This window comes from Schistocerca piceifrons, chromosome 3 (assembly GCF_021461385.2).
Source record: "Schistocerca piceifrons isolate TAMUIC-IGC-003096 chromosome 3, iqSchPice1.1, whole genome shotgun sequence".
NCBI lineage: Eukaryota > Metazoa > Arthropoda > Insecta > Orthoptera > Acrididae > Schistocerca > Schistocerca piceifrons.
Genome location: NC_060140.1, coordinates 362,703,125 through 362,717,302, shown reverse-complemented (window position 1 = coordinate 362,717,302; position 14,178 = coordinate 362,703,125). Strand labels below are relative to the sequence as shown.

Sequence of the window (14,178 nt, the reverse complement as noted above, 5' to 3'; positions counted from 1 at the left end):
TCGTCATCAGGAGGGGTACGCAAAGGCGTGTCGCCCACTGGGCTCCCTCCGCCTAACAGGTGAACATTAAGAGCTACAAAGGATCCTCAGCGCCAAATTGCTTGCGTAATACGAGGCTGATCGTGACAATTTTTGTGCCGAACATCATCACAGGCGATGAAAAATGGGTTCATCACCTCTAACCAGAAATAAAATGGCAATGGAGCGGCGTCACACCACTTCTCCTCCAAAGAAAAAGTTCAAAGCCGCACCCTCAGCTGGTGAAAGCTTTGCGATGGTCTTCGGGGACACTGAAGGCGCTATTCTTTTTTAGATCCTCCCTCATACTGCACTAGTCAATTGTGAGATGCATTATACTATCCTCGGAAAATTGAAGGAAAGACTTCAGTGTGTTCGTCTCCACAACAACGCGAATGAATTTCACCTTCTGCATAACAATCAACGCCTCACACAAGCCAGCGCCTCCGAGAGGAACACAAAACCTCATTTGACTGTGCTTTCTCATCCACCCTATAGCCCGAATCTCGAACCTTCGATTTCTATCTGTTTCGCCCAATGAAGGATGCAATCCGCGGGAATCAGTACGTGGATGATTGGGAGGTTATTGATGGAGCGAGACATTGGCTCCGACATCGATCAGTAGGGTGCTACGATGCAGACATACACATCCTGCCAGTATGGTGGCGTAAGGCCGTCACATTGAAGGGAGATGACGTTGAGAAATATTGTTTTGTAGCCAAAGGAGTCGGAATAGTATGGTGTATTGAAACACTGAATAAAACCAACCTTCTTCCAGAAAAAAGGTGTTGCAGTACTTATTGAACGTCCTACGTACTTTGTAGTCGTCTTCAGCGCAGCTAATATTAGCTGTTTGTGCCAGTTCAGAGTTTCTCTGGAACAAGGGGCCGTTAATATACAATTCCTATTCAGTCATGTGGGCTTGCCAGTTTATTATCTCCTTGTTTTGCATAAATTGGATAATTTCATTGGCCTTAACACGAACGTAAGATGATTTTCCTCATCTTTTGTAGATGTACGTTCATATAAAGACACTTGATCTGTTGAAGGGCACTTGTGTTTGAAACATGAGATTTTGTATTCACATTCACGACAATATATATTCAGTATTCATATAGTTTGTGAGTCTTACTAACCAGGTAACTTCATGTTGCCGTGGACCTTCAAGGCTCATATCCCCTCGTGAACTCAGAGTATTTAATGACCCTGTGATTTTCTAGATTTTTGCTGTGTCTATCGATTAGTTAACTCTACTGAGTTTCGTCTGTGTACCTCACTCCTGTAAAAGATCGTAAAATATTTTCGATCGTGAAAGAATGGAGGCGTACTACTTACTTCAGTTCTGGGATGGACGTAAAAGTACCAGCTCCTCAAGAAAACGAGCTGTTTCTGTTGGCCATAAACATAAGTGATTAAATTTTTGTCAAGTCCACGGTGAAAGACTTTTGTTGGTTAAACAAACGACTCAGCTGTTTTTATTTTCCTGTTATCAAACTGACGCAGATGTTTTTATTCAAATACTATTAAGCTATTAATTGAATTGTAGATGATTTTCAGTTACCACAAATTTCCAAAGGGCGATTAAAATCCTGCCACTTACAAGAATAGGTACAGATTCTGAGTGGTGATTTGGGATGCCAAAAAGATAGAACAGAACACTGTTCTGTTTTGTATTTCATTCGCCTTCCCTGCTACTGATTTTATATATTCGTTCGTTTCTCATTATAACTCATAAATTCGTAAATGATGCGACTAGAACAAAACGCTTTCTACTACTCTTGTAATCGGGCACTATCGGCTGCAGTTTCGTCTTAAAGCACTATGTTGATCTTATCCACATTCTAATGACAGGTGCCTGAGCAGAGGAAATAGTCTGACCATAACTAAACAATGGATGTTATCTAATTAAACAACTGAAGAAATGAATACAAAATGGAGTCTGCCGTAAGTAGTGACTCACTGGCTAAGAAACATTTGAAAAGTAATACTGTACCTTTATATCATGGAGTATTTATAATGCTCTGACGTGTTTCCCAAGACATTATACTTCCTATAATTGTGTAATTTGTACTGTATTTTAAAACAAAAACGTTCTAAGCTATAGTTATATTCAGATTTCCCAACTACAATACGTCCGTTTTGAAAGTCTATCCGTAGCATTTTCAATAATATTATTATTAACTAAGTATTATTATTGTTATTCGGAAACACAGAAACTGAAGTAAGTTATTTACTCACCTCCGTGTCTAATTTTGTCCAGTTGATCTGTCAGTATCCTCAGCTCAGGATTCGACAAATCTCCGAGCTGAAACATACGTAAAAGCAGAATTAATCGAATCGTTATTTTAAGGCTTTAGCGGTCATTTTTTTTTTTTTTTTTTTTTTTTTTACGGCCAGCTACAATGTAATACAAACAGTAGCGCATAAACCAACGAAGCACGCAGTAAACCCTACGTGACATAAAGCCCCATTTATTTAACGGCTCTTAATCGATGCCAGCATGCTGCAGTTTTAATTTGCGATTCGTGCGTTTTGCAACTGATACAAATTTAGACCAGCACTGGAATTAGGCAATTAATGCTCAGTCGTTATCGAATTTATAATGTTATTTAATGAGATCGAGTTTGAATATCGGTGAAATAAACCAAACGATATTAAAACGAACGCTTTCCCCATATGCACCCGGTAACCAAGTTGGTAGGATGCAATCATTTTCCTGAAAATTGGATCCACCAGTAATCAGACCGTGAGGGGCAAACAAAATTTAATACGGGGAAATTTTATGATGATCCTCCAGTAGCTTTCTAGGCTTTTATAATCGCTATCTGGCATGGATCTCTGTCGTTGTTCTTCATTAAAAGAAAGTTAGTACAGGCCCTGCTTAATTTCTCTCGATTCTTACTTTGCGACGTCTTGCCGTTAGTTTTGAAGCGCTGAATATTTCTGCTTGCTTGCAACTAATTCAGAGGGGAAGGATGGCTCAAAGCTAATCCGAAGGAAATCCTGTAGTTCATGTGACTTCAACCATCGTCCGTATTTTTGCGTGTCTTGAATGTGTTTGTTTGATGCCATATCTGTTCTATCTTATGAAAGACTTTTCAGCATTGCCACTTCCGAATTCAAGCAATCTGATAAGAAACAACTGAAATCGATTTTAAGATTACCAGCGACAATATGGCAAGACTGTAACGGGTCTTTTAAAGTTTGAAAGATCCAAATTTGAAACCATCACTCCCTAGTAAAACTAAATGTATACGTTAATTGACAACCATGACAGTAATGCATATTAGAAAACAATGGACCAATCTCTATTCGAAACGAAAATTTAATTTTGAATTGTGCAGTTAGTATTATGCTGTTGCTCAAATTACTATCGTTTAATATTATCAGTATCGTCACCCTCTGCCCCAAATTTGTCTCCAGTTAATTAGGTTCTCTGGAGAGTAGCGATTTTTTAATTGAATTACGTGATATGGCATGAAACCGAGATATAATCACAAAAGCGGTGGAACTTCCGCTATTTCTAGAAATATCGGAGAAACATATTTCTCGTACATCAGATGGTCGCTTTTCAGACGATTCTTCTGTAGGCCAACATGTTGGTTTTACACGCGCGGTTTCGAGAACATTCTTTTCCTGTAAGTTTGCGATTCCTATGAGAAACTTTCTTCCAAAGTAAACACAAAGAAATGTGGGTCCACATCTACACTGAACAAAGCATGGTGGCAGGTACAAATTGACAGTGTGAAGATCTTCCCGACAAACTTCACTACTCCACCCTTGTAAATGGGTAAAACCAAATTACTGTTACATCCCTCGCTACCCAGCCTAATGACTCCAAACTTATTCATAAGGTTCCTGCGAGAAACGTATCATACAAGCATTAGAACTCCGCTGCGAATATTAGTCATGTAAACGTAGTAACAGAGATCTGTAATAGCAATGTTCCATTTCTGCTGAACGCCTCTGTTTCATTTCCTTCAAAATAATCTGTTACATTTCCATGTGCGTTGCACAGATCTGCTGTATTCCTAGAAACATGTATCTTGATTAGTTCTGCATTTACCATCAAACCTACTTTATAAGGACCTTAAACTCACAAGTAGTGCTCTAGAATTGACAGTACTAATATCTTACACTTCTTTATAGTTACGACGCACTTTCAAAGAACAAATCTTTATTCCTGAACTCCCTCATTAGTCCCTTCCTATGCTTCTAGACACTTAGGAGGTTCAAGATGTCTGCCACTGTTCCTGAAAACAAGTGCTACCTATTTATTCGTCTATGTTACATCAGTACTTCGCATTTACCTACTTTTGAAGGGAGACGAGGCTCAGAAGAACAAGTGGAAATAGAGCCCCAATCGTTTTACATTTTCTTATTTGACTTTCCAGTTTTTGATTCCGGAACAGGTGCTGCCGAATCTACCCTTCCTTTTCAGCAAGAGTGTTTACTTCCTCGTCCTTCATATACCAAGACTCCTTTAATCGATCACTTACCTCTCAATAGCGAAACCCACGTACGTCACAAGTCACAGTGTAATTCTCCAGCAAGACCCTCTTCAAATGCCTGATACCATAATATCTTCTCATTTTACCATTCAGCAACATCATTTTAATTCTAAGCGAATATTCTGTTACATCATCATTAAGTGTCCCATACAAAAAAAAGAAAAAAAAAACAACGCGTATCGTTGTGACATCTAATAGTCAACTTACGATGCGAGTAAATCAAGTAAATGATACACAAGGAAAAGAAAAGGGTGTTCGACATGAATTCAGGTTTGGCTTTCTGTACATCATCAGTACAGAAATAAAGAGGTTTAGGTAGCGGGAAACTTGGAATACTTTCACACGGACAAAACATGTTCTAATGTGTTCTTTGATGGAACGTATCACTGCTGTGAGATAAATTTACGCTAGATTATTGGTCTGTCACCAAGCTTTATTCCTGCATACACGAGATGGCAAAAGTCATGGGTTGGCGATGAGTACACACGCAGACGGCAGTAGTGTCGCATGCATAAGATATCAAAGACCATTGTATTGGCGGAGCTGACATTTTTACTCAGGCGATACTTATGAAAGGATTTACAACGTGATTATAGCAGTACGACGGGAATGAACAGACTTTGATCGAGTTGGAACTAGATACATGGGGCATTCCATATCAGAAATCATTAGGTAATTCAGTATTTGGCGATTCACAGCATAAAGAGTGCACCGACTAAGCCACGTTTCAGGCAGTACGACTCACCACAGACAACGCAGTTGCCGACGGCCTTTGCTTAACAACCGACAGCTGCAGCGTTTGAGAAGAGTTGTCAGTGCTAACAGACAAGCAACATTGCGTGAATTAACCACAGAAATCAGTACTGGACGTGCGACGATACTACGACAGTGCGGCGAAATATGGCGTTAATGGGCTGTGGCAACAGACGACCAAAACGAGTGCCTTTGCTAACAGCCTCTCATGGGCGTGGCCATATCGATTGGATCCTAGACCAGTGGAAAACCCTGGCCTGGTCAGATAGGTCCCGATTTCAGTTGGTAAGAGCTGATGGTAGGGTTCGAGCCTATGCAAACCCCACGAAGCCTTGGACCCAAGCTATCAAAAGGCACTGTGCAGGTTGGAGACAGGTCAGTGCAGGTAATGGACTGGATTCCTTGGATGTTCGGCTACTTGGAGACCATTTGCAGCAATTCGTGGGCTTCATGTTTCCAAACAACGATGGTATTTTTATGGATGACCATGCGCCATGTCACCGAGCCACCGATGTTCGCGATTGGTTTAAGGAACGTTCTGGATAATTCGAGCGAATGGTTTGCCCATACAGATCGCCCAATGTGAGTCCCATCGAACATTTATTGAACAAATCGAGAGATCAGTTCTTGCACAAAATCCTGCACCGAGAACACATACGCAATTATGGACAACTACAGAGGCAGCATGGCTCAACTTCTCTGAGGGGGACTTTCAGCTACTTGTTGAGCGCATGCACGTCGAGTTGCTGTGCTACATAGAGAAAAAGGAGGCTCGACAGGATTTTAGAAAATATCCCATGACTTTTGTAACCTCAGTGTAACGGGGCATTCTATGCACACAAAGCGGTGAATATGTCCAGAAAGCAGTAGGACCTTGGAGGAAGATTTAATGCTGTCATATCTTCATTTATCATCTACTCCATTAAACAGCCGCCGGCCGCTGTGATAGAGCGGTTCTAGGCGTTTCAGTCCGCAACCACGCGGCCGGTACGGTCGCAGGCTCGAATTCGGCCTCGGGCATGGATGTGTGTGATGTCCTTAGGTTAGTTAGGTTTAAGTAGTTCTAAGTTCTAGGGGACTGATGACCTCAGATGTTAAGCCTCATAGTGCTTAGAGTCATTTGAACCATTAAATGTCCATTAAGGTCTACAACAGATAAAACAAAAGAAATAACCACAATACAGAGACAACAAAAAATCGTCATACCATAAAAAATTATAAAAGAACACATTACAAAACCACAATAAAAAGAAAGGCAGACAGTTACAGAAGAGCAAATATGTTCTGTAGATGGTAGTACTTCTCTGCTGGTCTCTAGTTTGATCTTCCATAGCTGTAGTCTCAACTTCTTTGAAGACTGTTAATAACTGATCCTTCCATGGCGCCCTCGGACTACTTTTGGGCGTTTTCCAGCAAGCTGAGATGGGTAGAACCGATGCGGGAGGGATCCATTAGCTTGAAGTTGGTGGCCGAACGACTGTAGTCTCTTGAACCCTAATATTTGCCCAATGTGTGACTTTCCAAACTGCTGGCATCAATCGTTTTTCGTTCTTCGATATCCTTTACCGTGTATGGTCGAAGCATCTTCCTCTTAAAGGCACAGATTATATCTTGAGTTGTTGCTGATGACGCCCAGGTTTTACAATCATATAAGAATACCGGCAATACCAGTGTAATGTACAGCCGGATCTTATTCTTCTGTGATATTAGTAGTGACTTGAATGAATTGTTCGGACCAGAGAACATGCGACTAGCTTTTATTATTCACTGCTTCAGTCCTCTCATCACATCCCTTTTTTTAATCAGTGTGAATCCCAGGTACTTGAATTCTTGAACTCGTTCAAAGCTATGCCGTCCACCAACAAAGGTAGGAAGAAGAGCTTGACAGCTTGATACAACAAGATATTTTGTTTCATGATTATCCATCACCAGCCCAGTTTTCTTCGCATTGTGGAGAAATCGTGAAAAACCGTATCATAATAGCTCTAGGGTGTCACCAATAATCACTACATCTTCAGCAGTTGCCAGGATTGTGTCTGCTACTGACCTCTCCTTTTCTCTGATTCGACCGGTGTCATGGCTTACTTTTTCCAAGTCTAAGTTGAATAGCATTGGCTCCCATAGATCTCCTTGTCTCAATTCAATTTGAATACTGAATGGTGGCGATAACTGGTTTTGTCGAACCGTACCTGATATATAGATTGAGAGCAGCAAGATGTAATTAGTCTGATGTATTTCGATACGATGTCAATTTCCTCTAACATTTTCCATAACACAAATCGTCGATCGAGCTCGTAAAATTGTTCTATCACCTGCCTCACTGCAAATTAGCGCTTAAGAGTAAATCATCCAGGGTCGACGCCTCATTGATAGAGGCCTAAAATTCCTTCCGCCAGTGGTTTCATACGGTTTAGCAGTAGGCTTGTAGAGACTTTGCAACCAGTTTCAAGTAATGAAATCCCTCGGCATTTGAACATTTGTGTATCATCACCCTGCCAGAAAATGGGACATACAGTTGCTCCCTTCCATTCTTGACGAATTACTTCTGCTGTCCAGATCTTAAATATTAACAGCATTGTAGGGTTCATCAATATCTCACCTCCCAAACGGAGCATCCGAGCTGTGATATCAGTACCACCTGGAGCCTTGCTATTTCTGAGGGCGTTTATCGCAATACTGATCTCTTCCTCTGATGGATCAGGGACTTCCACTCTGTCAGACTGGGTCCGCATATGTATTGTCGCTGTTGGAATGCCATGATTCAGTAAGTTTTCAAAAGGTCTTTTAAATAGCTTGGCCTTCTTTAACTGTGATACGACCCCATCACTCTCAACCGTTAGAAGCAGTGTATGTCGTCGGTAGACACCTCTGTCAAATCTTAGGGTATGAAAAAAAAGGATAGTTATCTTATAGGAGGAGGAGGAGGAGGAGGAGGAGGAGATTAGTGTTGAGCATCCTGTCGATAACGAGGCCATTAGAGACGGAGCATAAGCACGGAGTAGGCAAGGATGGAGAAGGAAATCAGTGGCGCCATTTTAAAGGAAACGTGCCGGCATTTGCCTGAAGCGACTTAGGGAAATCACAGAAAACCTAAATCAGTTTTTCCATACGCGGGTTAGAACCGTCGTCCCGCCGAATGTGAGTCCAGTGTGAGTGATCTTATAATAATTATAACAAAACAATATTAATAATAATAACAGTAACATTGGAAAAGCTATTCATACATTCCTGGTATTTTTTATGTTCACACGCCTGACGACAGATGGACCATTCAGACACGTGTACAGCCGCAGACGCACCTTGGCGAACAGCAGTTACTGCTACCAGTCCAATAGCATTGCATCCAACACCGCCAGCTGGCGGTCCACCGCGTTTTGAGTAATGTTGTTTTAAATGTGGGCGTTTTAATGGAACGTCGGTTTAACCCGGCAATAAAGCATCCCGTGTTGTTTCGCAGTGCGGTGAACGTGGCACGAGGCCTCTGTGGTGGGATGGTATGTAAATAAAGTGCAGTTGCCACGGACGCGTGCGTGCAGTGCGTGTTACATGGTGCCAGTGTAATTTCACATATCTGCCACACATCAGTAAACATACAATCGTCACAAAGTATCTGATTATTGTTATAACTCAAGTACACCGCCTGAATTGAAATAGATAACACAGTTTGGATGACACAGTGTTGCTCATATCGCCCCCAGATACGGGAAGAGTTAATGATACTTACAACAATGGTACTTCACGCCGACATTATGATGAATACAAGACCAAATGATTATTCCTTGTATTCACATAACCTCTACATAAATACTCCGCAACTCAAGTAACAGTGTGTGGCGCAGTGTGTTATGCACCATTATAATCGACTTTTTGTTCTATTATGTCCGTGCAGTGGGGGAAAAATGAGTGTCTCAGTGCTTCTGTACGCTTCCTAAACTCTCTTATCATATTCTTATCACGCCTACGTGAGATGAACAATGGCGGCAGCATAAGAATTGCACAGTTTTCTTCGATTACAGGATCTGACCCTATACTAAATCTTTTTAGCTAGAACTATGTCGTGTTTCCTCCAAGGATTCCCATTAAGTTTCCTCTACATTCCTCATACTTTGTTTTATGGGCTATACTGATCTCTTAAGGACATTCGAGCGTGTCTCGATGTCTACTGTAATAATTACTTAATAAGGGCATTTAACATTGAAAACCGTTCTAGAATCGTTCTTGTACGGCATGATGCCATGTTCTTTACACATCCACTGCACTGTCTCGAAACGCCACTAATTAATATAAGGCTTCCTGAATGAAATATTAGCAACGAGAAGCTTATGTGCATGTCAATGGGCTTTCGTAGAAATTAAAATTGTTGTGAGTCAGTTTGGTATCTTTCTTGCAGAGTCAATTTTTGTGACCTGAAGCGTAGTTTTGAGAAAATTCCCCAACTTCTCCTTTCGTGAAATCATGTGAAGACCTTAGAGCTGACAGCTGCGTGATAAAAATGTGCCACAAAGGTACAGTATAATGTTATTTACTTCATTTACTTATTTTTGCTTTTGGGAAAAAGTGAGAGGAACATAATCTGAGGTAGTGTTCGATAGATACAAAGATTATTAATACTATTTCCACTTTTTTGGAAATTCAGATTATGCTTTTGATGAAAGTAGTACTTTTTAAATATCTGAGTTCTACAATGGCATTTATCAACTTATGTCTGTATTCTGATAAGACATTTTAGCGTAGACTTTCTGATTTTGATGCTAGCCTTTATTACTGAGAACAAGTTTGAACCGTCAACCTCTTTTTTTGATAATTAAGGGCTTTGTAAGGAGTTGGTGAAGGTTTAATGGATGATTTTTTTAGTTTCAGAATTGCAGTGGAACTTGCGAATTTTTTTGTAGGATTAGGATACTGAGGCTACCCGTGGAGGTTGTTATGTGACTATTGGTGATTACATCGTTCAATATACGATGAAGAAGATTACAGTTAGTCAGAGAGAAATGAGAATGGCACGTTTTGGATAAAGAAAGTCAGGAAAAAAGCGACAAACTACTGGAACATTGTGATTCTGGTATTCTGTGCAGTGCTGTTAATCAGGAAAGAGTTAATGTGGCTAATAGCGATTCACTCAATATGTCTGTCAGTCAATTTAAGCGGGTTGGAACCAGTGATATTACTGCCGTCAATCAAGAGATCAATGAAGTCATGAATGAGAGATCAGTTGTGTCTCATGTGTCTCAGCCTCTTGAGTCTGCTGGTAGTTATGGTAATTCAGTTGGTGGTTCTGCAACTTCTATTGCTTGTCAAATTGAAACTGAATCGCTGGATATTCCTTCCCCTTCACTAACTGTCTGCGATGATAATATGAATAATTTATTGCTGGAATTATTGAGAGAATTTAAGGAACATGAGGCTAATGTAAAGGAGTTACGAGATGATTTACCAGAACTTTGTGAAAAGGTGGAGAATACTGAAAAAGAAAGCAATGACAGTAATAAAGAGCTGAGCAAGGGCTTTTCAGAGACGACAGATTCTGTTATGAAGGACTTGATGAGAATTTAGCTGAAACAGTGGAACCCAGCTTAAGGAGGTTAAATAAGAAATTATTATTTTACTGGGACAGGTACGCATTTTGGTGCACAGACGCGATTCTACTAGCGAATAATTTACAGAAAGATCTAATGTACTTAGCACACAATTAAAGGAAGAGTTACATTCAGATCTCGATGAGAGAATTAGTACTGTTTAAAACAAACTTAGGACTGTTGGTGAAGGACAGAATGAATTTCAGGACGCTATTGATGAACAAATTAAACAAGATGGAGGAATATGAAAGGAACTGATATCTCATCGAAGAATTTTGATGAATGGAAGATTAGTTCACAACAGGAGATATAAGTTGAGAATGAGATTAAACAAACAGTTTCAAAAGTTGATAATTATGGTTATGCTGTCTGTGCAAATGGCTGTTTGCTGAACACAGTTTAATGGTACTATGATATACTTATAATGGTTTTGGTGAATATGAGGGAATGGGATCATTGTTAAGGTTTAAGGACATACCGATGGAGATTAATAAAACAAGGGAAATATGTCAACAATTATATGAGGAATTGAAGTAAAAGTTGTTGGACGCATATGACTGTATCAAGGATGTTACTGACCCAAAGACAATCAAGGTGATTAGAGACGTTCATGTTCCTAAGGTAAGGAAACTTATTTGTGTATTAATGGAATTCATTATCGTTTATGAGTGACTTAAAGTGATTAAATATTTTGTTTACAAGTAAGAAAACTGCTTGGGATTGGGATGCCCCAGTGCACGAAGAATTTAAGGGTGTGTAAGAGACTCTTTTGGAGACTCCTCTCATCTTACATGCTAATTTAAGTAAATGTTTTAGTTTAAGCTCAGATAGTTCTAAGATGGATCTTGGTGATGAACTTTACAAAGAATCTGCGGTAGATGGAATGATAAGGCATCGTACTGTTGCATCTAAAAGCCAGGTGTTCAAGTGTCTAACAACCATTCATTCAGCGAGCTTAAGGCTCTAGCTATTATGCAAGGTTTTATGAAGTTCATGTGTTATTTATTCAGTGAGTGGACCAAGGTCTACTCATATCACTGAGCTTTAGAACTTCTAATGAGAAGAAAGTTGACTAATGTTATTTAGCCAAGCGGAGATTGTATCCAGAAGAGTTTTACTTCACCAATGTGTATATTCCTAAAAAAGGATAATGCTCTGTCTGATGTCTTCTTGGGGAGAGTCATGAGACCAAGGCTGATAGTAAAGAAAACGAATCGAATGTCATTTTGGTGCAGAGTGTAGCATGTGATCATTCCATTGCGACTTAACCTGAGAATATTGCTAAGGAGCGAGTTCAAAATAGTTCACGGAAGCAGATGAAGGCGAAGTGGCGACATCAAGAAACGTTGGAATTAGGCAGTTTAGCCTGATTATACTTCTTTCAAGAAACTAAATGGAGATAGTTTGGAATGTGTTTCTCGTATGCTTGACCAATAAATCAACAAATTGATTTGGAACTCTAATTTGAAATGTACCCGCTTTAGTGCAATGTGTAAAAATGCATTCATAAGGTCTTGGTTATGTGAAATCTTTGTCAGAATGTGAAACTGGTGATCGTGTTTCATCAGGTACCTTTATTTCCAATCATTCTGTTGCGATTAAGAAACGTTGCTGCAGTTTATTTGTTTGGTCTTTTTCCACGAGCTAATCAATGTTATACCAAAGTAAGAGATGATAAGCATAAGATGTCTGTAATATCTTTTATTATCATGCAGAAATTACTGCTGAAGATGAACCAGCTGTCCTGCAAGCTTTAAGCACTGATAGATAAATTTGTTCCCTCGTGCGTTGGTCCATTTAGGGTGTGACGCTCGAACCACACAGAAGCAGAATTTCTACGAACCAATAAATCGAAAGGGTTACTTAATATTCCATATCTAAACGTGCTGCATGAATAGCTACGTTGAATGTACAACAGAGATGTTACATCTCATTTGGAACTTTTGAAACCATTAAAACCACGAAAAGACGTTTATTATGGAAAAGATGTGGAGGGTGGATGAAAATCTGTAGCAGATATCAATATCGTGATTAATGAGTCACAAAATGTCGGACTTTATGCTTGCAAGTTATTGTATCAGCAGTAAGTGTTCCACGTATCATTATCACTTAACGTTTTCCTTTTTCTTTGCTACTACCATAAACGAAGAGTTAGATATGCTGTGACCGTTAAAGCTGTTATGTTTATTTGTGTCCTTTTCTCGCGGTTGTGTATTGGTGTCTATAACTAGCAACTCTTTGGGTAATATTCTTTGGATGAGTTCTATCACTTTTGGTGATATGAGTACTGTTGGGAATGAAGCATGTCAGAAGATAAGAGGATAAGTTTTCCCATGATTGTATGCGACGTATTCGTTTATTAATCACTCTTTATCAATCTACTCCTTAGGATTTCAGCCAGCGAAAACACAAGGGTGTACCTCAGTTATTTTGTTTTTGCTTACTGGAGGAGTCCGACTTGTTCATGGTACAAATAAAATGTAAATTTTATAACAGTCTCTCTCTCAACAGGAATAGGTCGGTCCAGCGGGTTAATATTGTGTAATTTTTAGAAGTATTCTTTGAATATGTTATTACCCTGGCGTGAGGTGCATCAGCTGTCTGTTTCAGCGAGAACAGAAGAAATGGCACATCAGGATAATGACTAGTTCTGAGCATGGTCACCAGGAGTTAGTGCATTAGAGTTGGGTCCTGTAGTGGTGAATTCAGTGCAAAAGCTGTATGTATATTGGAGTGGTGTGTAGTATATGAGTAATTCTTGCTGTAATAAAATAAAATGGTAGTTTCCTGACACTACTCTTAGGACAATGGGTCAATTGTTTACTCTTATAGTATCTTATTATATTACATTTCAAATTACGTGTTGCTGGGAAAACCAGTTGTGGATGTTGTGAGCCACTTGGCCTTTTCATTCGAATATGGTACTACTTTAATGTCATCTATGATTTCTGAACAAGAACAGTTTCAGTTGCCAAATTATTTAATGTCAACAACGCTTTTCGCCCTTTTGGGGCATCATCAGATTGTCTAAAAAAAAAAAAACAAGAAACCAAACAATTACAAGGGAGGAATAGGGCATGGTCCTATCTTGCGAGGCTACGGAGACAGCGTGAACCAAAAGTAATAAAAACTTACGTAGAAGTAGCTGGATACCGGACCCATCAATCATAAAACCATATGAATGTGAACTCGTAAAAGTAGGTGGATAAGTGACCCATCACTTGTAAAACCTCATATAATGTAAAACATAATCCATCCGACATGAAGCATCGAAACCATGAAGTGGATTTAATGAAAGGGGGCAAACAGCGAGAATAATA

General features: G+C 39.7%; 1 protein-coding gene across 1 annotated transcript in view; it reads right to left on the bottom strand.

Annotated features, from left to right (window-relative positions):
- LOC124788661 (carbonic anhydrase-related protein 10-like) overlaps positions 1 to 14,178 on the bottom strand; it is a 684,001-nt gene that overhangs the window by 388,251 nt on the left and 281,572 nt on the right. Inside the window, exon 6 of the mRNA XM_047255937.1 lies at positions 2,257 to 2,323. Within this exon, the coding sequence (XP_047111893.1) occupies positions 2,257 to 2,323 (67 nt within the window). The remainder of the gene's footprint in view (positions 1 to 2,256; positions 2,324 to 14,178) is intronic.